Source organism: Poecile atricapillus, chromosome 2 (genome assembly GCF_030490865.1).
Source record: "Poecile atricapillus isolate bPoeAtr1 chromosome 2, bPoeAtr1.hap1, whole genome shotgun sequence".
In the NCBI taxonomy this organism is placed as follows: domain Eukaryota; kingdom Metazoa; phylum Chordata; class Aves; order Passeriformes; family Paridae; genus Poecile; species Poecile atricapillus.
In genome coordinates this window covers 120,731,082-120,756,029 of record NC_081250.1, presented here as the reverse complement: position 1 = coordinate 120,756,029, position 24,948 = coordinate 120,731,082, and the positions used below count along the sequence as shown (strand labels likewise).

At 44.4% G+C, this 24,948-nt stretch overlaps 1 protein-coding gene across 1 annotated transcript; it reads left to right on the top strand.

The window, feature by feature from the left end:
• Positions 1–2,453: 2,453 nt before the first annotated feature.
• PRDM14 (PR/SET domain 14) lies at positions 2,454–9,555 on the top strand. Its single transcript, XM_058833315.1, is given in 7 exon segments — positions 2,454–2,737; positions 2,819–3,074; positions 3,279–3,581; positions 3,765–4,035; positions 5,588–5,790; positions 7,168–7,269; positions 9,328–9,555. Coding segments are annotated over 7 exon segments (1,647 nt in total).
• The last annotated feature ends 15,393 nt before the right edge of the window (positions 9,556–24,948 follow it).

Here is a 24,948-nt window from a genome sequence, read left to right as displayed (position 1 = left end):
AAAGATTAATCTGCAATATAGTGGCAATGGTGCTTCAAGCCTTTTTCCTCTCCTGGACTCTGTGTTATCAGGCTTCTACAAAAAGGAAACTTTTTGCTTCTGTTTGTGTCTACAATTTAATTAATGATGAGAATTTTAAAATTTCATGTTGTGCCTTTTTGACTTCATTTCTCCTGAACCTCTAATGTGAGCATGTCTACCCTAGTCCCTCTCCTTCCTTTGCTGTGATACCTGGACACAGCATAGTCAAAAGATTCCAGATTTTCTGGCAACACTTAAATTCTAAATGTAACTCCAACTTTTCTATCCAATCAGAGCTCAAAGACTTGTTCTTGTGAGTTAATTAATGCTAGTGCTACTTTTATGCTACTGATGCATCAATAAAGTCATGTTGAAATGCCTGGCTGAAACTGTTTCCTAAAGCAATACTGCATCAATTCTGTTTTGCAAATAACAGGTTTGGCACAAAGCAGAGAAAATTTAAAAAAAAAGAACTGAAAAGACAACCAAAAAATCAGGCTATTTAAGCTAAAGGACTATCTCAAGCAAGTTTTAGAAGGCTGCATGCCTACTTTCTTCTTCAGACTTGTGTATATTAGCTTCCCTGGTGTATTCAGTACTTCTGTCCTGCAGAGGTTGGGATGGAAAATGAGGTAGTAGGTAGGAGAATTAGCCCAATACATTCAATGCAGACTACAGAAGTGTTTCTGCTCAAAAACAGAAACAGGCAGAGATGTGTTGGACTGGCTGTGGAAGGGATCTTGGCAGCTGAGGGAGGCTGGATCAGCTCTGTGTCTCTCTCCAGTGGGGTTGTGTGCTTGTGTTTGCTATCTTAGTGTTTATGGCCTGAGTGAAAAAATAAAGAGAGATTGCAAATGAAAGTTTGGTAAGTAGGAATTGCAGTGTCTGAAGGAATGGAGGGCTAAACACCCTCATTGCCCTGGGCAGCCAGTGATTATTTCTCAAACTCTCTCTTTCAGAGCACTTCATTCAAGCCAGATAAGAAATCAGGATTGAAAGGATGGTTTCACCTCTGGTCAAGTGCAGGCAGTGACTGTGTCCCTGGAGCTGAGGTTTCTCTGTCTGGAGCTGCTTCAAGTACTTCCTAAAACATCCCTTCTTTGGGATGAAGCAATATTTTACACAGGATCACATGGAGCTATGCGAATTAAATTTTACAGCACACCAAATATAACAACTGAAATGGCATTTAAAATTCCAGGAGCTAAGCCCGGCTGTGTTCCCCACTCCAGCTGTGTCTGTGTGTGGTTTGGCTCATGCTATGCTATGCCCCAGGAAGCCCTATGCTGCCTTTCTCTGAGAAACACCCATGGGTGCAAGTCCCCGAGCTCTCTACAGTGCAGCAGAGCCCATCTTGTCCCTTCCCTCCATGCCTGCATGTGCAGTGCCACCCAGGCTGGAATGAGCTACTCAGGTGGGAGCTCTGCAGTAACGCATGCTGTATGGGGCTTTGTCCTGGGCTGAAGATTTCTCCATCAACCTGCACCAGCAGTGATGACACTGGTGAACACCCGGACCCCTAGGATCCTCCAGCCCCTTCCAAGTCCCTTTTTCATTGTAATTTGGCCACCTGGAAGGAACGCAGGAGAAACACTGTTAAAACCCGGGATAAAACCCTAGACAGGGGGATCACCCAGCACCTCTGCAGGAGGCAAGGGCCAGGCATCTTCCTCTGGTCCCATCCTGGGCAGGTTAGCATAGGCCTGGTCATGGAGCCATGAAAGCCCCAGCAGGAGCCCAGAGTCCTGCTAAGCACCTAACAGGAAGCCCCAGGCTAGAGTAAAAGCACTTCAGCTGTGCTCTCGAAGCCTGCAGTGACTGAGAGTGCGCTGCTCCTGTGTGTCCAGGTCACTGGAGTTTCAGCGGTGTTTTCTGCCTTTCCGTATCCAAACCATATCCCAGTAACCCCTCAGGACACTCTGTGGGAGCCACGTGTCCTGCCCCGCAAAGCCCTCACATCCAGCAGCAGGTGGTCGTCCGTGGGGAGCAGCGCTCCAGCACCCCAGCCTCCTGCCCTGGGAAGGGGCAGAGCCCCCGGGACTGCGGCCGGGCCCCCGGGCCGGGGCTTGGAGAGGCGGAGGGCAGAGCCGGCGGTAGGGAAGGTGGGTCCGGTGGCTTGGCCACCCCCCTTTCCCCTACCCCGAGGTGGGGAGGGGCGGCCCGGCCGCTCCGCGAGTGGCTCCGCCCCGGGGTAGCCGTGCGGGTCGGGGCAGCATCCCCGCCCGCCCTCCCCGGGGCTGTGCGACCCCCAGGGCAGCCGCCGCCCGTGCCCGGTGTCCCCGCCCCGCTCCTCGGGCCCATATAGCCGCGGGCGGCGGCTCCCGCGCCTCCGTCCCGCCCCCGCCCCGCTGAGGGACCCGCGCCGGCAGCACCCAGGTGTCTGCCCCTCAGCTTCCCGGCAGGTCCCTCTTCTCGGCCCGGCTCTTCCCGACATGGCTCTGTCCCTGGCCAGCCAGTCGGTCCCCGGAGACGGCGGAGACTCGCTCGGGATGAGCCCCGCCGGCCTCGCCTCCTACTACCCCTCTTTCCTCCCTCCCGCCCATTACTTGGAGACGGCCCCCGACTACTTCCAGCCCCTGAAACCCCTGGGCGGGCTGGTTTCCCCCTCGCCGCCTCTGCCTCCCTTCACCTTCAGCAGGGTCCCCGCTTTTCTGAGCCAGCCTCTCCCCCTGCCCACCGACCCTTTTCCCAGCCTTCCTTTGCCTGTCTACACCAGGCTGCCGGCCTCTTTCCCTCCCAGTGAGGACTCGGCCCTCGGGACGGGTGCCCCGGGGTTGCTCTCGCCGCCCTACCCGAGCCCCTCGCACAGGGCTGCCCGCAGCCCGGGGACAGACGGGGCGCTGGGCCAGAGCTACAGGTACCACTTCACCGAGGAGGAGCTCAACGCGGTGCTGTACGGGACACTCCGGAGCGGCCAGCCCGCCGGGAATCTCCACGCCATCTCGGGGCTCCGGGTGTCCCCCTCCAGCTCTGGTAAGGGGATATTCGACGGCGATGAGAGGAGCACAGGGTGGCACTCACTGGGCGGCAGGCAGGTCTCTCCTTGCAGCCAGGTGTGCGGGAGGGTTCGGGGACACTCCCAAAAGGGGTGCAGGCAGCCAGGCTCAAGGGGCACCGCCGGGGGCACGTCGGACTTTCTTTCCCTGTGGTTCTCTTGCGCTACGAGCCCACACCTGGAAAAATCCGGGGGTGAGTCGGGCTGCGGCAGTTGTCGGGGAGGTAGGGCCCGCTCCTGCAGGGCCGGTGCCCTGCTGAAGAAGGGGTTCCTCTGCTGCAGGCGCTGCCGACTCCGCCGCCCCGCTGCTCGACCGGGACTCGCTGCAGCTCCCCGAAGGTAGGGCCCGGCCCGCCCGCGCTGCGCCCGCCCGCGCCGCGCCGCGCTCAGCCCCCTGTTACCCGCAGGGCTCTCGGTGCTGCGGGTGGCCTACGGGGACGTGTCTCAGCTCGGAGTCTTCTGTACCGACCCCATCCCGAAAGGAGTCCGCTTCGGCCCTTTCCAAGGCAAAGTGGTCAACACGAGCGAGATCAAGACTTACGACGACAACTCGCTGATGTGGGAGGTAGCGGAGGCACCGTCGGGCTTACCCCGCACCCCCAGTGCGGGGCCGGGGCGAGGCTTTCGGCGTCCCCTCTACCGTAGCCTGGAAGAGGGGCTCGGCCCAGTGTGGGTGGTGGGACTGGTGAGAGCGGGACGAGTGCGGAAAGGTCGGCCAAACCTGATCCTTTTTTTCTCCGCTCTCCAGATCTTTGAATACGGTGGCCTGAGCCACTTTATAGACGGGAAGGGCACCGCTGGCAATTGGATGTCTCTGGTAAACTGTGCCAGGTTCCCCGAGGAGCAGAATTTGACGGCTATCCAGTGCCAGGGACAAATCTTCTACGAGAGCTGCAAGGAAATCTTCCCGAAGCAGGAGCTGCTGGTGTGGTACGGCGACTGCTACGTGCAATTTCTCGGCATCCCCATCAGCTTGAAGGGCATGGCAGAGGGGAAGAAACCCTCACAGCACCCCGAAGGTGAGCCTGCCAGCAACCCCTAGGGTGACACTGCCCCTTATTCCCTCGGACCTGTGCATGGCCTGGATTAGATTCACGCAAAGAGAGGTAAAGAAACACAGCCATCACCTTTGTCCAGCTGTTTTATTTGAAAGGCTTTACCAGACCTTGCGACGAGGCCGTGGTAGGTGACCGGTCTTGCCGCTGTGGCGGTGGCCCCGCAGCCCCGGTCCCTCGGGTCTGCCCGCGCTCCCGGGGAAGCCGATCCCCGGCCGCCCCCTCCTGCTGCATCCAGCACCCCGAAACAGCAGCTTCCCCTCGGCACCGGGGAGTCCGGGGCTTACACCGAGGGCTGCCAGCAGCGCGGAGCAAGAGGCTCCCCTTTCTTCCGCCGGCAGCTCCCTGTCCGCGGTTCCTCGGGGAGTTTAAAGTGTTCTTTGGTCTGGTAACCAGTGTCAAACATCTGGTGGTCGTGGGCTGAGCTTGCCTCGGCCCCGCAGCGCTGTCCTTCAGGGTCCCGTTTTTGGAGGAGGTGGGCTTTTCTGGGTTTTTCCACTTTTGGTCCTGTTTCATCTTGATTGCACACTTGCCTTTCGTGTAATTAACGCTCTCAGTAAATGAGGCAGGCTGAAGTCGTTCCGATCCCGTAATGCCAATATTGTTTGCAAAAGAAATGTCAAATGCACTTACGCCAGGGTGAGGGGAGGGTAGTTCTACCTGTAATGTACAAAAAGTATGGTGTTCTTATAAGCAAAACTTATGTGTGAAGAAAACAGATTTGTGCCAATGAGGAAAGAGCTGGAGCCGGGAAAGAATGGGTCGGGCGGGTTCAGCAGAAAGGGAGAGAAGCAAATTGACATGAAAATTTGGCATGGAAAATTTTGTACCTGTTGTCTTGAAGTGTCTTAATTCAGACAGATACTAAATTGTTCATTTCATATTAAAGCTTAAGCTAAAGTTACTTTTTATTAAAGACAGAAAAGGATATATAAACGTCTGAAGATTTTCTGGTGTTTTTCCTAAATTCAGTGGTTAAAAATGAATTGAAATACAAAAAAAAAAAAAAAAAAAAAGCCAAATAAATGTGTTATTTTGTTCGACAGTTATTTGAAAACTATAGAAAATGTATGCAAAATCACTTTTCCTTTTGGGAAGGTAGATGAAATTTTTGGATAATTCTTGATAAGAAATATCTCTGAATAGTACCACATATGGAGAAGTTTTAATGTGAGACTCTTGAGTTGTTTTTTCACATGTTTTCTTGCTATTTATGGATAAACAAGGATGAAATCCTGGTTTTCCTGAAGTTGGTAGCTGAACTGAAAAATTTTAGCAGATCGTGGGCTCTAGTTTGTTCCCCTCCTTTAAAAAGGCAAGGGATGCACTGCGAACGCTCGGGAGACACAGCACGTATTTTATTAATGATACTGCCAGCATCCGTTTACAGTCCTTACCCTCTCAGAGACTTAAAATCCCCCGTAGGGGTCCCAGCTCTGACAAGGATGCAGATTTGATCCGAATCCCTTTTGCCGTGGTGTAACGGAGAGGTGGCACTTTCCCTTCTGCTGTACAGAAGCCGGGGAGAGCTTCAAGTGTGAGCGCTGCGGCAAAGTTTTTGCCTACAAGTACTACCGGGACAAACACCTCAAGTACACCCGCTGCGTGGACCAGGGGGACCGCAAATTTCCTTGTCACCTTTGTGACCGGTCCTTTGAAAAAAGAGACAGGCTGAGGATCCATATTCTCCACGTTCACGAAAAGCACAGACCTCACAAGGTGAGCCTGCTCCCGGGTCTCTCCTAAGTCACTGGCTCTTCTGAGGGTATTTAATAAGAAGTCTCTCTTGTTTTTTTTTGGTTTTTTTTTTTTGGTCCAGATAAGATGCTGATAGTGTTTCTCCTCCTCCCCCAGTTTCCTTGGCACTTTTCTGGTGGGACTGCTCAGGAAGAGCTTGTCATGTACAGCAAAGCTTGCTTAAAGAAATTTAATGGATTTAGGTTGGGAAAATAAACCACACGGTCTCAGCGAGAGTTAAAAAAGAAACAAAATTTCTCCCGGGCTTTTTGTATGTTAGCATATGAATGCTGCTCCTTTTCTTACACAGTGTGGGGTTAACTTGTGTTTAAAGGTGCTTGACTTTGTCCAGGATGAAGAGAGAGATGTCTCATGTCTTGTTTCCTACACCCCACCCTTCGCTCTGAGAACCAACCTCAGCTTTATCCGTGTCTGTTGGACCAAACAGTTAAAAGTTAAAATTAAAAGTTTTCCATTCGGTGTGAAGCAGATGTTCAATTGATGAAAGCAAATCTTTGAGATTCTTTACTTATCTCCACCAAAAACGTTGCTCTTAGCACCAGTTTTCTCTAGCAGCACTGGAAATGGAGAATCAGACTTTTCCTAAAAGCTTGGGAAGGGCAAGTTCTAGTGTTTGAAATGGTACAGTTAAATCAGTCCTCAAAATTCTCCAAATACCTCTTTTATGGATCATCCTACAATGGGTATTTTTTTCAGAAAAATATTTTGTAACTAAGACGGCACTATTACAATGTCAAAATATCTGCATGGAATTAGTAACAGATTAAAAATGAAGTCATTATATTTAATTATATTTAATACCTCATTAAATATGAGGTATTAAATACCATTTAATTACTTTTATAATTTCCCTTAACTTCCCTTGGGAAGGTAAGATTATTTTATTCTTTAAATAGTTTATCTTTAAAGGGGAAAATTAACACTTATTATTATAAATATATATATTTTTAAATATATTTTTATATACAATTGATTTGTATATTTTTAAGTGATTTTACAGAAATTTTCAGATTTTTATTACTACAAACCAGTATTGTCTGTTCTGAATTTTTTTTTTTTAATAATTTTAACATAAATTATTTGAAATTTTGCATGGTTTTAATATATATACATATATATACACACATATGCAGGTAAATCTGTTCTTAAAACTGGACTAAACTTCAGGGTATTTCAATTCATTGCAGCTTAAAATTACTATTTTGTTTACGCATGAATACATAAATACACATGTACATCTAGGTTATACGTAAGAAATCATTCACATACTTAATTTTTCCTTTAAACTATGCAGCTACATGCTTCCTTTTTACCTTTATTCCTTTTTTTTCCCCACAGTGCTCTGTGTGTGGGAAGAGCTTTTCTCAATCCTCCAGCCTGAACAAACACATGAGGGTTCACTCCGGGGAGCGCCCCTACAAATGTGTCTACTGCAACAAGGTAAGGCAAAGCCCTGCCCCTTCCTTCCCTCTGCTGGGCTTTGTTTCTTCTCTGTTTTCTTTCAAGAAAATTTTGTATTTAACTGGTAACCAGATAGATGCTTGTATATTCTGGGCAGTTGTGAGGTAAGGTGACACAGCTGGATGAGACTGAAGAAACAGGGTCTGGTCTCCATCTGACATGGAATTTGTGGTTTGTCTCAGCTCAGTGATCTGCTGCAGAAATGAGGTCTAGGGAAGCTTGAGAGCATTTCAAATACCATCCAAAGCATGCAGCTAGATCCAGTATCCCACTTGTTCATCAGATAGGTAATTTTTGGTGTTATTTACACTGCTTCTGGACTGCAATAAACAGATTTGGTCTATAAACTGAACCTACACAACAGTAATTTGTGCATGCTTCCCTTGAAATATCAGGGCTGTTGATAGGCAGATGGGCATGGAGGTTTCACTTAAAAAAGAACACAAAGAGAACCATACAGCCCTGATCAAAGATGTGCTCTGCTGTTACTGCCCATCACAGCAGGGATGATTCAGGTGAGCTCTCCCTGTGAAAGTGCTGACAGCTTTCTCAGCAGACAGCATGTGGATGCACAGGCGCTGGAGGATGAATACTGGTAGGGCTCCAGGTGCCATGGAGTGTCCATGCAATGCAGAAGCCCCATCAGTAGTGGTAACCTGCTCCTGATTTTGTAGAGAAGTTTTGTTTATGACTGGCTGGACTAACACAAAGCTGAAGTGTCCTGCTGCAAAGAATCTTGGAGGAAACTCTTTTTGGCTATTATATTTCTTTGTCTCCCCATGATCCTGAACATACTTGTACACAGAGATTAGGATGAAATATCATCCTCAGTCTTCTGATCACAAAAGGAGGTGGCAGAGCTTTATAGGTTGCTCTGTAAAGAGATCTCTAGGGACACTTGACCAGTCCCCAGCCAGTTCTGGTTGGACTGTTGCAGATTGGATCAGATGAAACTATGAGTCCTCAGTTTGCAGGATGTAGCTATCCTAGGACATAGCCATAATTTCTGAGGCTGGAAAACTAGGATCTGTTTTAATGAATCCTTACCATCTTCTCCTATGCAATTATGATTCTTCTTTTCCTCTTCTACCTCTAACAGTGGCTTTACTTTTCCAGCTCCTTTGCTGGAAATCAGAGGTCACTTATTTCAGGAACATTGTGAGATTAAAGGAACAGTGCTGGGTCAACATCACCATTCTCTCCCCAAAACATATTTTTGCCCTTGATATGCATCTCCAAGGACTAATGTATAGGAGTCTATGATCTTTTTGCACTCTTAAGATTCCTAGTGAAAGGGTATCTAAGATGTATTGCTGTTTGCTGTGAAAACTTACTAGAGAGTATTTATTTTGTGTGGTCTGCAAATAGCGAAGGGCCTGAAATTGTCTCTCTTTGGAGAAGAAAAAATGGGGAAAACATGGGCAACTTTACAGCATTCCTGTTCAAATTTTAATTTGAGGGAGTTTTATCCCAAATGGAGAAGTCTTTATGACTGTGGTTCTCAAATGTGTTAGTGGTGGGGGAACAAGCTGGAAACTCTGCCTGCAGAAACAGAAGTGCATGATGCAGCAGAGAAAATGAACCTGTAAATGAGGTATGGTGGACTGCATGAATGAATTTTAGCAGCTGAATCCTAAGATAGTCAAAGGGTTTTAACAAAAACTGGAAGGAAAGCCTGCATTATGTTTCCAAAACATAAAGGAGCTGCAAAGCTAATTAGGACAGTATTGACTTCTTCCCTCTGACACATAGAAGATATTTATGGGTGTCTTTGGTCAGGAATCTTTTTCTGAGCTTCATCTATCTCCATGGACTCAGCCACATCTGTATAGCAAGAGCTGTTGCCTTCTGATTCCTCATTGCTGGGGGTTTTCATTATTTTTTTCCACTTAACTGAGGATTTGAGCTATTTCAGGACTTAATTTTCAAGGTAATGTGGTTCTGATGGGGTCTGGGTTAGCTGAAGGTGGGGATTGCACATGTGAAAGCAAATTACTTGCAACTCCATCTCCTTCCCAATGATCCCTGCCCTTTCAGGCGTTCACAGCATCCAGTATCCTGCGCACTCACATCCGCCAGCACTCGGGGGAGAAGCCCTTCAAATGCAAGCACTGCGGCAAAGCCTTCGCCTCACACGCGGCCCACGACAGCCACGTGCGGCGCACACACAGCAAGGACAAGGGCTGCACGTGCTCCGTGTGCGGCCAGCACTTCCCTGAGCAGGAGGATTACAACTTCCACATGAAGATTCATGCTGCTCATTAATCAGGAACCCCGTGGACGTGTCCTGGACCAGCTCGTGTGTCTGTCGCTCTATGTGATCCGCTTGTGCGTGTGCTCAGCGCAGCAGGCAACACCTGCAGTGGTTCTTGGGGTAGATCTGGTCTCTGCTCCCAGGGCACATGACTGAGCACAAGAACAGGGTACACCCTGATGCCACTCTCCCTCTCCTCCCATACCCTAATCTCTAAAGGCAGGAGGGAGTTCTACCTCCCAAAACCCCTTTGTGCACAAATATCACTGTGAGGAGTGTTTCTCCATCTCTAATGCCTGTGGACTGCTTGGTGCAGCCTGTATCAAAGCTTGTGTGAAGGATGTTTTTATCAGGTGCATTTCTCAGAGCTGATTTAGCTTGTTCATGTTGTTTGGACATGTGACCACAGGTAATATGGTCTACTTACCCTTAACATGTCTTTTAGTGATGTTCTATTTAAATGTGAACTTCCTCAGAGATACTGACGGCTGGACCGACAGAGAGCTGTTTTAAATCATTCAGCTGCTGGGAGACTGAGAGCTCCAGGACTCAGACCTGAGGACTATGAGAGCAAATCTTCCAGAGGGTGCTGGATGCTGGTCAGCCCAGAGGGAGAGAAGTGGGGTGTGGTAAGATATATGCAGGCCTGATATCCCAGCTAGCAGAGATAGTGGAGGTTTGTTTTGTCTTCTCAAGTGTTTGGAGGACCAAACACTGTGATATTCCTAAGTATCAGTGAGCCATTGGGTGGATAACAAGCAGTTAAGTGGCCTCAGAGGTGTTTCATTGTGGGCTCAGAACAGACCAGGAGCAAGCACAATCCCAGAAGCTGTCTCTCCTTTCTGAATTTCCCTGAACCTGTCTGGTCCTGGCCAGGTGAATCTTTGCAGTAAACCCTGATATGAAGAGTGGGCTCCTCTGCTTCCTCCTGTATTTGTGTTGGATGACTGTTACAGTGGCACTCCCTTCCTTTGCTCAAAATATAAGATTTTAAGTATCAAGTAAGTGATATTAGGACTCCTCTGTGCCTAAAACTCTGCACAAGAAATTCCTTCCTCAGTCTGCAGGAAAGGCTTTGCTTCCATGGGAGGACTGGAAGGTGTCATTCATTCTCCATGTCTGACCATACAAGCAAAGCAGGAGAGATTTGTGCAGGTTTATGTACTTTCAAAATTGTTAAGCATTCTTAAGAAAGTGGCATTCCATATCAATGTGAAATCTTAACTAGGGGGCTTAACAAAAAGCCTGTGCTGAAGGACTACTGAGGATAGGGAGTGCTGTAATTGGTATAGAAGATTTTATTAGCACTAAGTGACCACCACGACGATGAGAGGAGTCACTGTGTCAGTGGGACTGTGTGGTGCATCCAGGAGGAATAATGGAACTAGCTCCTTTCTTGAGCTAGTTGATAAGCACAGGTAGTTCAATATTACTGGGATGATAAAATTATCTTTGAAGTATCCTAGGTCAGCCACAATTAACAAGAATTTTGCACATAAAAAGGTTTTTATTTTGTGCCAACTTTAACAGTCTCTTTAAATGCAGCATAGAAATAGAAAAAAAATATTTTGCTTGTACATTTAATTATACTGTGTAGATACTGTATCCTTAAATATATTGATTTGCACTATTTTTTGTAAGTTTGTTTGTATCTTAAGTTGCTCTGTTCTCATTGTTTTCATGGTAAAAATATTTTTTAGAGATTTATTGAGCCACTGGTAAAGAAAGCAATGAGTCCCAGCACTAAGCAGTATCTGAAATAAGCAAGTCTGTTTGTATTGTATGTTTTTTTAAACATGTAGGGTCTAGGGTAGAAGGAAAATCATGCTCTGGTTATTGGGGTTTTTTTCTTATTTTAATACCAAATATTACTAAAATACAGCAGGCTAGTTTTTTTTACATATAGAGGGCTGAATCCCTGACCCCTAAATAGATAAAATTCACTTCTGAGCAGAAAATTATCACAGTACTTTTCTTCCAGCTGCCTCCTGTTAGGAGGATAGATACAAGCATACAAAATCCTGGCCAACAGAAACAAGAATTATGTATGTGAAGCCTTTGTTAGTTTGGTCCCTTAAAAAAAAATCAGGATTTGGTGAAATAAACTACCTACTAATGAAGAAAATATTATGACTAGGAATGGCTTTGAAGTACTGTGAAATGCCTGGTTAGCTTCTCACACAGGTCTTTTTTTGCTCTGAATGAAGGTTTTATATTTAAATGGTGCCTCTGTAGAGCTCTTATGTGCATTTCCTTTTTCTCAAAGAAACCTTAAATGTTTTGTGCTAAATTATTTGCACCTTTCTATAATATTTGACTTGTTGCCTGTAAAGGAGTATGTGAAGGGTTGTACTTGTGACTGAAGGTACTGGCTGTCTTGCACATTAAAACCATACATGTAAATTTTGATGCTAATTATTGTGCAGAAAACCATGCTATGAAAAGCCAATGTCCATAAAGGAGACAGAAGAGTCCTGGAACTTTATTTGCATAAAGGGAGTGAGAGTCCACTGGAGTTTCTGAAGACTCAACCTCCTTTTATCCTAAACTCCCGGCTGCATATTGCCCTCTTCCCTTCTCCATTGGCTGAGGTACAGCCTTCCCAAACTGCCTTGAACATGTCATTTTCTCCCAAAGTTCAGAAGCTAAAACTATCTAGGTTCTGCAACCGCCTTTTCCCAGGCCCATTTTTCTATTACCATGAAGTTCAAGAGTTTAAGCTGTAGTCAAACTGTCTGGGTTCTGTAACACATGACAGCATGTAACATTGCAGCTTGAGGTTGCCCTAAAGACCCTCATCCATCGAGTTGTTTGTAAAGACATTAGCACCCATTTTTCCTGTTATTAATATTGTTATACTTACATTCATGCAAATAATGAAAATAAATTTTTAGAGGCTACAGTGCACGCTAATGGGCTGTGGCTTGTTTTCTGCCAGATGCATAGAGTTGTGTATTTGAGGTACCAGCAAATGGATCAAGGGTGTTTTTGGTGTCATTTGTAAGCCATTACAGTCAAACTGTTGCATATTGGGAATTATAGCTCTTGTCCCCCTGCGTAGTAGCCGATTGCATTAGAAGTCAAAGGCATCCAGTGTCTTGATGGATTTGATCTTAAGCACCCCAACAGTTCATGAAAGCTGAGGCCATTCAGTTCTGAATTGAGTTCACTCTCACTTGCAAGCAAGATGATGGATCCAGATTGAGCACTAAAAAGAATTAAACTACCTTGTAGCATATAGACCCTATAGAGTCATCCACCCCTTATGAATAGTGAGTCCCAGCTGTGCTGGGGCTGGGGACAGTGAGGATGGCACTTGGCTCTGCACACTTCACAGCAGGGTGGGGAGAAATTGATCAGGAAGAGAGGTCAAGCTGAGCCACCTGCCAGACCAAGATTTTAGGTTTTAGTTTCCTGAAATCAAAATGCACTAATTGTCAGAGCAAACAGATTGCTGTTCTTGCCAGATAGGGGTTAGCAGAAATCAGGGAATTTCTCCTGTAGTGACCTGTACCCTGTATGTCCAGTGAGCTGAGGTTTTCCTCCCCCGAGATTTACACATTTACTTGCACCTTTTGTGGCCGTGCTCTCAGCAGCTGAGTGAATGTGCAACTCCAGCCAGATCAGCCAGCAGTGGGGTTTTGGATATTTATATGCACAGCTAAGAAGGGGGGGCAGACAGGGGGAGCTTGTGTGCATGCTGCACTTTCATCTGGCAGGTTCCCAGAATGACTGCTACAGAATGGCACAGAAGGACATGTGCAAGAAGGAGGCTGCACTACAAGTTCATCAGAAAAGAAAATACTTGTGACATGTGTAAAGGCTCAGTCCTTCTACTGAGCAGCCCAGGCTGAGCAGGCACTGTGATGCTCCATACTCCTGCAGCCGTTTCTGAGCTGAGGCAGCAGAAAGGACATCCCTGCAGTTCTCTGGGAGCTAGGCTGTGGCTTTCGTTGTACAAAATCCATCTCTTCCATTTCTTGGCATCTTCAAACATAGGACTGAAGTGACTTTTCCATGATAGTAACTACAGTAATACAGTATGTGCAATAGGTACCCATGTTTCTCATTCAGTTTGCCTTAAACTGGCTTTGAGGTGATGTTCCTGTCTGGGGTCACATTGTCACTGCATTCATCAAGGCAAATAATGTGCGTTCACCCTGGCTCTTCTTCTTCCCTTAACTAGGATTAAAAATGGTCCTGCCAAGGGGAGCAGCAAGACAAGTCCCTGGGACTAATCAGTCCTGTAAGACACTAGCTGATTTTAAGTGCTCTGGATTAACTCTGTCAGAGCTTTTTAAATGTTAATAGAAAGTGATCTAAATAGAAACCAGAGTATGAGGGCAATCAACTGTTTTGTTGGAGCAGAGGGGTGCAGGGAGAGAGACTGTGAGGCTAACTCCTGAATTGCTCCTCCCGGATAAATGACAAAGGGGAGACAAAAAAAAAGGTGGTCCCAGAGCTCAGGCTTGCAAGTGAGAGAAAACAAAAGGCCTCGCCACAGACATCTGCTGCCTCTAGCATCTCCTGCATATCCCTGTTTTTCAAACACCTGGTCCCCAGCCCCTGCTGTCCCAGTCCCTGCTCTGCTGCTCACTCTTGGAGAACAAGGGAGGTGGTTAACCAGTGAAGGAAGGTGAAAAGCAGCAAGGAGCTTAGTGAATTGAAGATAATGCCACAAACAAATATAGGTCAATGCTAAACTGTCCATTAAACAAGACAGATTATACACCACCAGAGGAGCCCTGGCTGGCTGTCCCCTTCTTAAGAAAGCCATTCCTTGGGTCCCCAGTCTCCTACAGGCCTTCACAGCAAGTGCAGGTATTTGTTTCAACCCTACAGACACAGTCACCGGCACTTTCATTTCCCTTTCTCTCCTGATACACATGCCCTTGCACACTCTTCCTTCTGTCTCTCCTTAACACACTTAGTGCAGGGCCTTGGGCACATGAGTGGTGTGAGGCTTTGTCTTTGCTCTCTTCTTTTGCTCTTTTTCTACCTTAGGTAAAATATGTCCAGACTTTCAGTCTGCATTTTTTTGCTTTATGAAGCTTTAAAGAGGCTTCATCTCAACCAGTGAATGACTTTTCTGAAAACCCAGTCCCCTCAAAGGTTCCTGGGGCTGGGTGTTGACCACTGGGGCTACTAGAGGAGTAGCAGCACCTCTGCCTCTCCTGCAGCAGGACTTGAGTGACTCTATTCCTTCTCCATCCCCAGCCAGCCACTCTGCAGCAGCCTTGCTTAGGGGCTGTCCTGAAACCCCAGCTTATCCCCACTGCAGCACTGGAAAACCAGACTTGAACTCACAGGACTATCCTCTGGCTGGCCCAGCAATTTAGTAATGTAGAGAGTACTTCTGAATGCCTTAGTGTGAGAATGCCACACAGTCCTGCAAACTGCAGCTTTATCAGCCTGCAAAGCAGCAGTGAGAAAATGCGATCCTTCCACTTTGACTGCAGGGACTTGAGCAGAGCCAGTAGGAGATACCTTAGTCATGAAGAGAAATGCAGGAGCAGTGAAGACATCCACTGGGAATGAAGGAAGGAGAAAGGGATGATTACTTGGATTATATTGGCCAAAAAGTGAAATTCACAGATAATCCCTGAAGTGAAATCACACTGTAAGGCCCACGCTTCCTGGAGTGTAAGGCAAAGTCCATCCTCTAGCTAAATCAAAGTGAGGTCAGTGGCATTCCCTCTGGTGCTGCGGCAGGTCAGTGCAGTGGTGGTGGGGGTGTTGTGAAAAGTCACTCCCCAGGGCAGTTTCGCTTTCCCACGAGTGACCCCAGTGCAGTACCAGGGCAGGCCCACAGCAGCACCACCTGAGGGATTACCTGAATTGATTCCCTGGTAGCTGTCAAGGTGGAGGGAAAGACTACTCTGCCACAAGCTAGGAGCTCTTAGCTGAGCGGGAGCATAAACACCCCATTAAAGGTTTCATTCAATAGCAATCTTTACTAAAGTAAATGGACAACAGCAACCCCCCTGCCCCCAGTCCCTAATGCAAGAGCCATTATGGAGCAGGAAGGCAGCACACAGGAATGTGTATTTCTGTAGTATCAGTTTCACCAATAGACTCCTCTAATGAAAAGTGGATTTTCTTTCCAATTTTTTTTTTTTTTTTTTGTCAGGGATGTGAAAACCCCCATGAAACAACCCAAGGGGAATCTGCTCTTTTTCTTGAGCCGCTCCCCAGAGCTTGATGTATGGCTGTTTCCCACTGATGTACCCATCAGTGAGCAGTGAGTGGGAACATACACTGGCAGCATCCTGCTCCTGCTGGGGATGGGCAAGACAGGAGCAGAAGTGCTGGAGATGGTAGCAATGAAGGATGCTGGAGGCATTGGGGGCTTTCCCTTCCATAAGCCATGTGCAGTGCTGGAAGAGAGACAGTCTGGCCCCTGGAGGGCAGAATTTTACTTCTCTGGTGTGTCTGGAGCTGCCTTCTTGAAAGCTCCTTTCCTTACACTGGCAGCAAAAGAAGGCTTCACACCATGGCTCTGAAGGCTGCAGGGCCCAAACAGGCCCCTGCCCCATTGTAACGAGGCTGATTCAGAAGTTTACTGGTCAAAACAAATTTTTGTCTCTCGCCTTTGGAGAACATCCAGTCAAGAGTAGTATGAAACCTTGTATGGATATTAGATATTAATATATTTGTCAGAGTAGGCTTCTATTTAACCCATGCCTCCTGTTACAACACTTCTTTTTTTTAGTTTAAGAGCTGGAGAGATCACACATACAGTTAGTGTGATACACACAAAACAAAATTCAGCATGAAAAAATGCACCATCAAAAGGGAAAATTCCTGGATAAGAGACATTTGATTATTTGCTCAAACATCTGGGTTCTTTACTCATCCCCCCACCCCCATCCAGGCCCCTTCCCAAGGGTGTCCTCAGCCTTGTTTTGGAGATTTGAGAAATAAGGGATGGAGAGGGACCCCTTCAAATAGACTGGTTTTTTGAGTTTCTTTCCATCAAAGAGAGAGCTCAAATGCCAGATCTGCAGGCAGGGAGACAACCTCAGAGAAAATCAGTCTGATCTTACCTCCTCATGGGGAAGGTCCCTGAATTTAGGGCTTGTAAATTCCTTTTCTGTTTCTATGCTGATGTAACACTGCTATCACAGTGTTAACATAGTTTGTTTCTATATATTGGATTTTTTAAACTAGTTGAAGTAACTGGCCAGATCATTCAGATGGTCTGTCTATCCCAGTTGAGTTACTGAAGGTTTTGTAAGTGTAAGACATGAGCAGTAGGGCCTGGCATGACAAAAACATTCTTCCTTTATGGCTTTCATCGATTTTGTCTCCTGGGAGCTGTTTTAGCCAGGATGTTGTTATGCCCAAAAAAAAGTTCTGTGGGAGAGTTAAGGAGAACAGTTGCTCTTCTGAATAAGAGAAAACAATTTAATTTTGCAGAAATTCAGAAGAGAAGGAAAACTAAAGTCATTCTTAGTATTTAAAACCTCCTGGAAAATCTGCAGCTTTTTGGTCTGTGATGCTTTTCTTTAACTATATCTGTCTGGTAGATGGACCAATTATTTTTCTAGCAGTGATGAGGAAATAAAAACTATTATAAATCCTTTAAAATTTTATCTTTGTATTTTCTTCAACCTATGTCTTTGGGAATCATCCTCCCAGCAACCAACTTTCATTAGGTTAGAACAATGGCAAGTTCCCTATAATGTATTATGATGGTCACAGAGGATGCATATTCTGTCTTTTTAATCATTGTTGTAGGAGACCCCCACTTATTTCCATAGTAATTATGACAAGAAGTATTAAACTTGTATAATAATAATAAGTTACACTAGGTGGGTTAAAATCAAAATTAATATTCTGGGTTATGAGATTCTGTTTTATATAACCGTATGGTCGTGTTGATAACCCCCTACTCTACACCATGTAGGCATTTTCCAGGTGTATTCACCATTCTTAACAGATTATTACTGACTTTTTTATTTCATTTCTGTGTTTGTATACATGCATGTGCTCATGCATGTGTATAATGTCTGTTAAAACTTGAAAAGTCAAGCAGTACTGAATATTAAGTAAACTGAATAACAATCCACTTTCAGTTTCATTACTACTTTGGATGGCATTCATGATGCTAGAGAGTGAATTTTTTAGGGAGCTGCTTTTCCAGAAGTTCTGTGACATTCAAACTACATACTCAACACTATCAATTTTTTTCCAGCCCTGAAATGTGGATGAGCAGAAAACTTTTCAGCAACGGCAGATGGCAGTCACTCTTGTCCTACTGCTGCTGACAGCTGTAGTTCCCTTGGGCCCAGTGGGATAATGCTTCATACCCTTTCCAGTCTTTATGGCACGTTAATATTTGGCATCCCTTGCATATTTGCTTTTTACACTCTCTAAACCCCTCTGTAATAGGAAAGAGATGAGGGTGCCCAGCTGAAGTGCTAAGTCCTTTGCAGCAGCTTTGCTTGTAATGCCTTTTAGCGTCTGCTTTTGTGGAAGCTGCTCTACTATGTTACTATATTGGTATTGATCTGTGCTGTGTAGGTCCGTATTTGTCAAGCTTTCAAAGACATATTATCAAAGATTTCTACATGAGAGAGTAATTAAAGGTCAACCTCATAAATAGTTATAGCACCCAAGGCCAAAGGGGAATTTTTACAGTCATTAGGAACTCCAGAAGTTTAACCTGCCATAGTGTAATCGGAGGTGCCTTGGCTGCAGCTCGGTTATGTGGTGGCTGGGGGCCCGTGAGAGTCCGGGCACTGTGGTGAGCTCAGCAGGGCATTGATGAGAAGAGGCCAGCAGCTCTGCCTCTGCTCAACCCCTCTGCATGTACAGTCCCACATGGCCACTTGCCCATCTCTTCTTGCTTTTGGGCAGATCCCTTCCCCAGCCAGCGGGGCTCAGCGGCACCATGTGTTGCTGCACAAGCAGCAGTCCCCGGGGGGCTGTGAGGAAGAGCTTTTAACCCTAATAACTATTATATAATAGTTACAACTATTCCCATGGGGAGGGAGGCATGCAGCAGCCCCCTGCCCACCTCCCCAGCTGCCAGCAGATAGTTAAAACTTACTTTCCTTCGGCATCAGGCTCTCTTTTCTCTTCACTGCTTGTCATCACTTGCAGGGTATGGAGTAGAAGAAAGTTAAGCAATTACACGCTTTAGTGGGTCAATGCCTGGCCCCAGAAGAAGGACAAATATTTTACAAATTCAACCCATCTTGCCCTTGATAAACATGACATTCAAAGGTGTCAATGTTAGAAGCAGTCAGTTCAGTTAACCACCTTCAGAGTAGTAAGGAGGTCTTTCAGTAGTATTCATCACCTTAAAGACTGTACTCTTCACAGACAGTTTCATGAGTTTGGATATTTTACATAAATCTGCAAGAAATGAAGAGGTTCCTTTTTTCCCCCCCTAAACAGCTAAAAGACTATTGCAGGCTTTTACCTGTTTCCATTCACTTAGATGGAAGTATATCAAGAAGTTTATTGGGTTTTTTTATACCTAGATCTTTAAGGATTCTATCACAATCAAATATTTAATTTCCCAAAAGAAATAACATGTGTGTGCAGTCTATTTGTTAATTCATTTTGTATTTTATGCAGCTGGTGGTAAAATATTCAATTAACTTAGAATTGCAAATGAGAATCTGTTAGATATTGTCTTTTGTGACCAGCCATCTAAAACAAGGCAAAACATTTCTGAATCAGCTTGAGGAATTAGAATCTCAGCGGGACTTGACTTGCTGAGGTGTGGGATGAAAACTCACGATTTTTCTAACACTTTCTTTTGTATCAGGAAAACACCAGGCTTTGTTGGAGACTGTTTTCGGATCTTTAGTGTGCATTTGCAATGGAAGCATCTCCAGGTATAGGATTTTTCTAATATTTAAACATCATGTGCTTTGGAAGCATCACTTGGGGAGGGAGTGGCATTCTTTCACAATCGATAAATATAGGAAAATGCTGACTCCCTGAACTGCAGCTTGAGAACAGGAAGGCAGATATCACAGACATAGTCAGGACACATTGATGGCGGTGGGTACATGGTTTTCATATAGATACAGAGGTTTGATGTCCAGTTTCCCTCAGGGCCAAATGTGTCTGTGAGGCAAATTATGGTGTGTGACAATAAAAAAATCCTCTGTTAGGACACTTGTCCTGCTGATTGATGGGAGAGCATGGTAAAATCAGATTTACCAATGAATGTCAGTTCAGAATTAACAAAGCTGATAGGAATGTGGCCAGTAGACACGTTAATTTCTCTAGGAATGAGTTTCCTCCCCTCCTTCTGGGGGATTATTGCCTGCACTAATAGGGCCTTGGGTCTTTTCCTGATAGATGCCTGAATGTCAGGCAGCAGATTTTAGGATAATAATGACAATGATTCTGATAATGGCCTGCTCTAGCCTAAAGGTGGCAATGGGGAGTGTGAAAGCATCTTGGCCCAGGCAGGCACAGCACTTTCCTCCCTTCCTGCTGTGAGATTATCTCCACCCTCAGGAGTTTAACCTGCTACAAGCAACAGCCTTCTTTGACTTGCTCTGTCCTGACACTGGAATTGTCATGTAGGGGTATTTTAAAACGTCCCAATTGATTTCACTACAATGGCTCCTTTGCAATACAATGACCCCAGTCCTGGATGTTGTCCAGCTGAGCTGGTCTAGGCTGCACCAGCTGTGTAGAGCAGGCTCTGGTCCAGGCTGCCTCTTCCAAACCTCTTCCTTGCTGATTTCTGAGTGCCACTTTCTCCAGGGCGCTGTTACAACAGCAGGGACAAGGTGGAATCCTGCAGAAGAGGGAAGTATTGGAGCTGTTTTGCTGACCTTCTGTTACTCAGTGGTTTCCCTGCTGAAAGAGAGCTTTCTCAAGATACTTAAAAAGGGAGCAGGGCTGATGGTCCCCGGCAAATACTTGGGAAAATTACAGTAGCTATATTTTAATGTCCTAGTATGATGCCAGTTCGCACTTTTTGTCATTAGATCTTCGTAGGTTTGTGTAAAGACAGACGAGGATAACAGTTCTTATTTTCAACAAGTTGTTCCTCGCAGTGTATGGAGGGTGTGTAAAGAAAGACCAATAAAGGAACAATGTCACCAGACAAGCCAGCTATTCTAAATCGAAGTCTTAGTCAGCAGATTAACACATTCGTAGCAACTGTTTACTATTTCTTCATTGACTCAGTCCAAGGCAATAAAGGTGTTCCTCTTGAACATTTTGGTGGGTTAGTGTTTCACAGGTCCTTGTCTTTGTTCTGCTGCAAATACCTTCTTAATACCATTTATTCCCTTCCTTTGACTTTCCATGGGCAGGGTGGGGACTTACATGCCTGATGATGCCCTTTGGTGGAACACTGTGTATATTCCTCTGTAACCACGTTCAGAAACCTACCTAATAATTAATTGCTTAGCTAAGATGCCTCCTTCAAATAGAATTAATCAGTGTAAGGCATCTAACCCCACTGCAGCTGGTGCTCTAGTAGATGTTCTGAATATCCCAGTCAGGTTGCTTTCAGTTACATTTCTGCCCCCTTTAATGAAGTTATTTTTTATAGGTTTTTATATATACTTGGAATTTCCTTCTGCATTGCTGAATTTTCCTTTGCACAGACTTTCTCTTTGGAGGTGAAGCACTTTTGTTATTTTAAATAGTGAACAAATTGACACAACTTTGTAGCTACTTAAAGCTACTTTCAAGATTATAATTAGCACATACATGGGAAAGGAACCGAGACAGACACAATTTTTAGAAGAAAGTCATATATATGGATTGCTTGACTAAAACCCTGCTGTCTGCTGTGTCAATTATGATGCTTAGAATTTGCTCATTTATTAGCAACTTCTTAAAAAAGAAAAAACTCAAAACTGTAGGAGTCTAGAAATGCAAGAAAATTTCTCTGCTTGTGAAATTCTCTGGAAAATACATCAATTGTATATAATACTGATAAAAAGGCTTCTAAATATCCCTGAATAAGCCAGAGCTTGTAAGAAATCAAATAAAAAGTAGAAAAATAGTTTTTTTGACACAGAGGTGAAAGTATAAGTTTTAAGAGGGTTCCACACATGGAGTAAAGATGGAGGGAAAAGAGTGTAGTTTTTAGTCCTTCTTCTTCCTTCTTCTCCATGCTTCTGCAGTTTATAAAAGCACAGAATGTAATTGGTTTAGAGTTAGTCGCACTTTTAATTACGTTAGTAGATATAGAAAACTTATTTGTTAAGGTATGATAACAATATACGTGTCAGTGGTTAATAGGATAAAAATTAGTATAAGAGTGAAAAAGCCGCGTAGTTCAGGGCCATTTTGTATCATTAGAACAAGATGGGCCAGGCCGTGGCGATTTAAGCTTGTGCAGTTAATCTGGATGGACCTGCCAAGTTCTGTAAAAATCCTTTAATAAACCCGAAAAATCTGAACCTAATGAGTCCGGGGGCTTTCTTCGAGTGACGAAGACGGAGATAAGGGGAACTCCCCACGAGGGAGGATCCCAGGAAAATTCAGCCCAGAGGAGGCTGGAGAATTAAAGAAGGACTGTATCTACAGAGAAGTCAGCCCAGAGGAGGCTGGGGAGTAAGAGAAAATTGTATCTTAAAGAGAATTCAGCCCAGAAGAGGCTGGGAAACTATAGAGAACGGTATTCACAGAGAATTCAGCCCAGAGGAGGCTGGGAGAATATAGAAAGTGATATCCACAGAGAAAAGAGCCCAAAGGAGGCAAAGAAAAGAGAGACAGAGGTAACAAAAACAACACCAAGCCCTAATATTTGTGTTGAAATTCTTATTGTCTGTTGCACTTCTTATTTTCCCAATAATATTAAGCAGTTGTTCTACTTATGACCTCACCCTTAAGGCCCTAATGGAGAGATAGTTGAACAACTTCCTGTGCAAAACCACTTTCTTGAATTAGAAGTGTTTTCTCCACCTCAGCCACAGAAAACATGATGTATCATATTGCAGAATTTAGTTCTGTGTAAACGTGTGTATGTGTATGTGAATTTAGAAAGGCATGTTGAAATTAAGACAGTCAGAATGTATAAGCCATAACAAGAATGTTACACATTTTCAGGTTTGCAGTTCACCAGAGCTGCACAAAATACACAAGATTTTGCGTTACTTGATTTAAAAGCCTAAACTTGCAATAACAGAGTAATAAATCACGTGCCTGAAGTCTGAAGTGAAACCTGAAGTGAAATGAGCCATCACACTTCACATTTTGTGGTACATAGGATTTACTTTGTTAAATAGGTGCATTGATAGCTTTTAATAAATAGTTTGATATATGTGAATTGACAGCACTAAAGGTAATGTGAACACATTAATTTTCAGTCATTTTATATTTCTGATGAAGTATAAATTAAAGTCTAATAAAACTGTGATACCAGTGCCTTTTAAGCTGTTGTAGCCAGAGTTCAGACTGACATTTTGACTTTTATTCATTTTCATCAGTTTAATTGACCGTTTCAGTTATTTTTTTTTTATCAGTAAATCAAATAAACTGTCTCCTTATGTCCAACATTTTTCAGACAGTGAAGATTTATTTTGGATAAAAACATAACTTCGAGGGTTAAATCTTAGAACTGGTTCTCTGTGTCAGGACTTCCCAATTTCACTATGTCTGTGAAAACTGCCTTGGAATTTTCATGGATCAGCAAAGATCTGAGAGACCTTTTCACATCTGAGAGACCTCATCTTCACATCTGAAAAATTTTGCTCTGCTTCTTTTGAAGAAGTACAGTGCCCTAGGTATAACACTTAAGCAATTTTTCTTCCTCTGGTCATGGTATCTTTTATGTAAGGAACAGGATGAATACTTCCAGGCTCCAGAGGATCGACTGGTTTCTTGCTGATATAGGAAATCCCAACATAAAAAAAAAAAAAATTAGCTGCTTTTCAAGGAATTCCCATGGGACATGCCAGGAGGAGAGAGCTGGAGCTTTTTGTGGTCTTTTTAAAATTCACTTCATGGTTTTGAGGTTGAGGGTTTTGTTTTGCATTGGTAGTGGGTTTTCTAGACCACAGATGCCCTTGGCCACTCCTCATCAATAAACTGTTACAAAGCCCCTGCTGTACTTTGCCACAATGTCTGTGAGCCAGAAAAAAAAAAACGGGGGGGGTGGAGGAAGGAACCCAAAGAGATGGAAAAAACATTTCCTCATATGAAGGCTTCTTACCAGAAATTGATTTCTTGATTTTTTTAAAATGCCTTTTAACATAAATATACTCCCATTACACCTCAGGTTTCAAAAAGTAAGAACATATATGAGTGACATCTGTAAGTATATCTGCATGGAACATATGTGCCCTTTTCAGTGATTTTATTGAACATATCTCATTCTAAGAAGTGTGACCTTGAGATGTTTTTGTTTCAGTAAACTCAGCCAGGTTAAAAATTTTCCATTAATGTCCTAGAATGAATATAGCTCAGACTCCTGGGATGAATTTCACTGTCCTTTCTACACTGCAATCAATTTGTTAAAATATATGCTGAGTGAGACAGACCCAACCTGAAATATTTGATTTGTTTTTGGGATGATACCATGCTTATCAGATCTTTCCTTCTTTCCTTCCTGCTGCAATTTTTTTTTTCTATCTCATTCCTTATAAGTATTAGAATAATATTTCCTCATGTTTGAGAGAAAAATAATAAAATACTTTTCTTTCTTTTATATAAAATCAGATATTTTCTAGTTTTCTTTGCTTTGTTGTGTTCATGTTCCTTTCCCTCCTAGGCACACCTGAAGAATGAAAAGCATTTTACCAAAACACAGAGCTCCCACACATGATGAGCAGTTTACTCCCTTTAAGCTATGAATGCTTTGGCAGGTAACTAACTACCTGATATGAAAATGCATAATTTGAGGAGGAGCTTTAGTATTATAGGTTGGCAGATTTCAACTAGCCTGTTGTTGTAGTCCTAAGGAACGTAAGGAAAGAATATTCAGCAGCTACTATTGAGATGGGATGACGTGGATTGGAACGGGATATGTAGTTTGTGATAATAGTATTGTGAAAATAAATGTCATTTTACTGAATATCTTCTAAGTAATTACTACTGGTGTTAGATTTTTGGGCACTCTAAGGGTGCCAGCAGAGTCAGCTGTGGGCTGTGGTTTGTACCCTGCACACAATGGGTTACCCTTGAAGCCTTGTCCTGGGCTGTTCCTTCCCCAGTACACCAGATGGACATACTCCACATGCCCTAACTAAGACTTTTCCACCAGACCTGGCAGGTCTGGTTGCATTGCTGGGAAATGCATACAAGATCAGATAATGCTATTCCTGGTGTCAAGAGCATTTGTCCAGACAATGTTTAGAAAGACCCTCACCCTACTGTCCTCGGGGCATGGATCCCTGAGGGCATGGATCCTGTAAGACATAATATGTCCCCATGTCAGAAGTGGAGGTCATCAGGCTGGTGGCAGTATC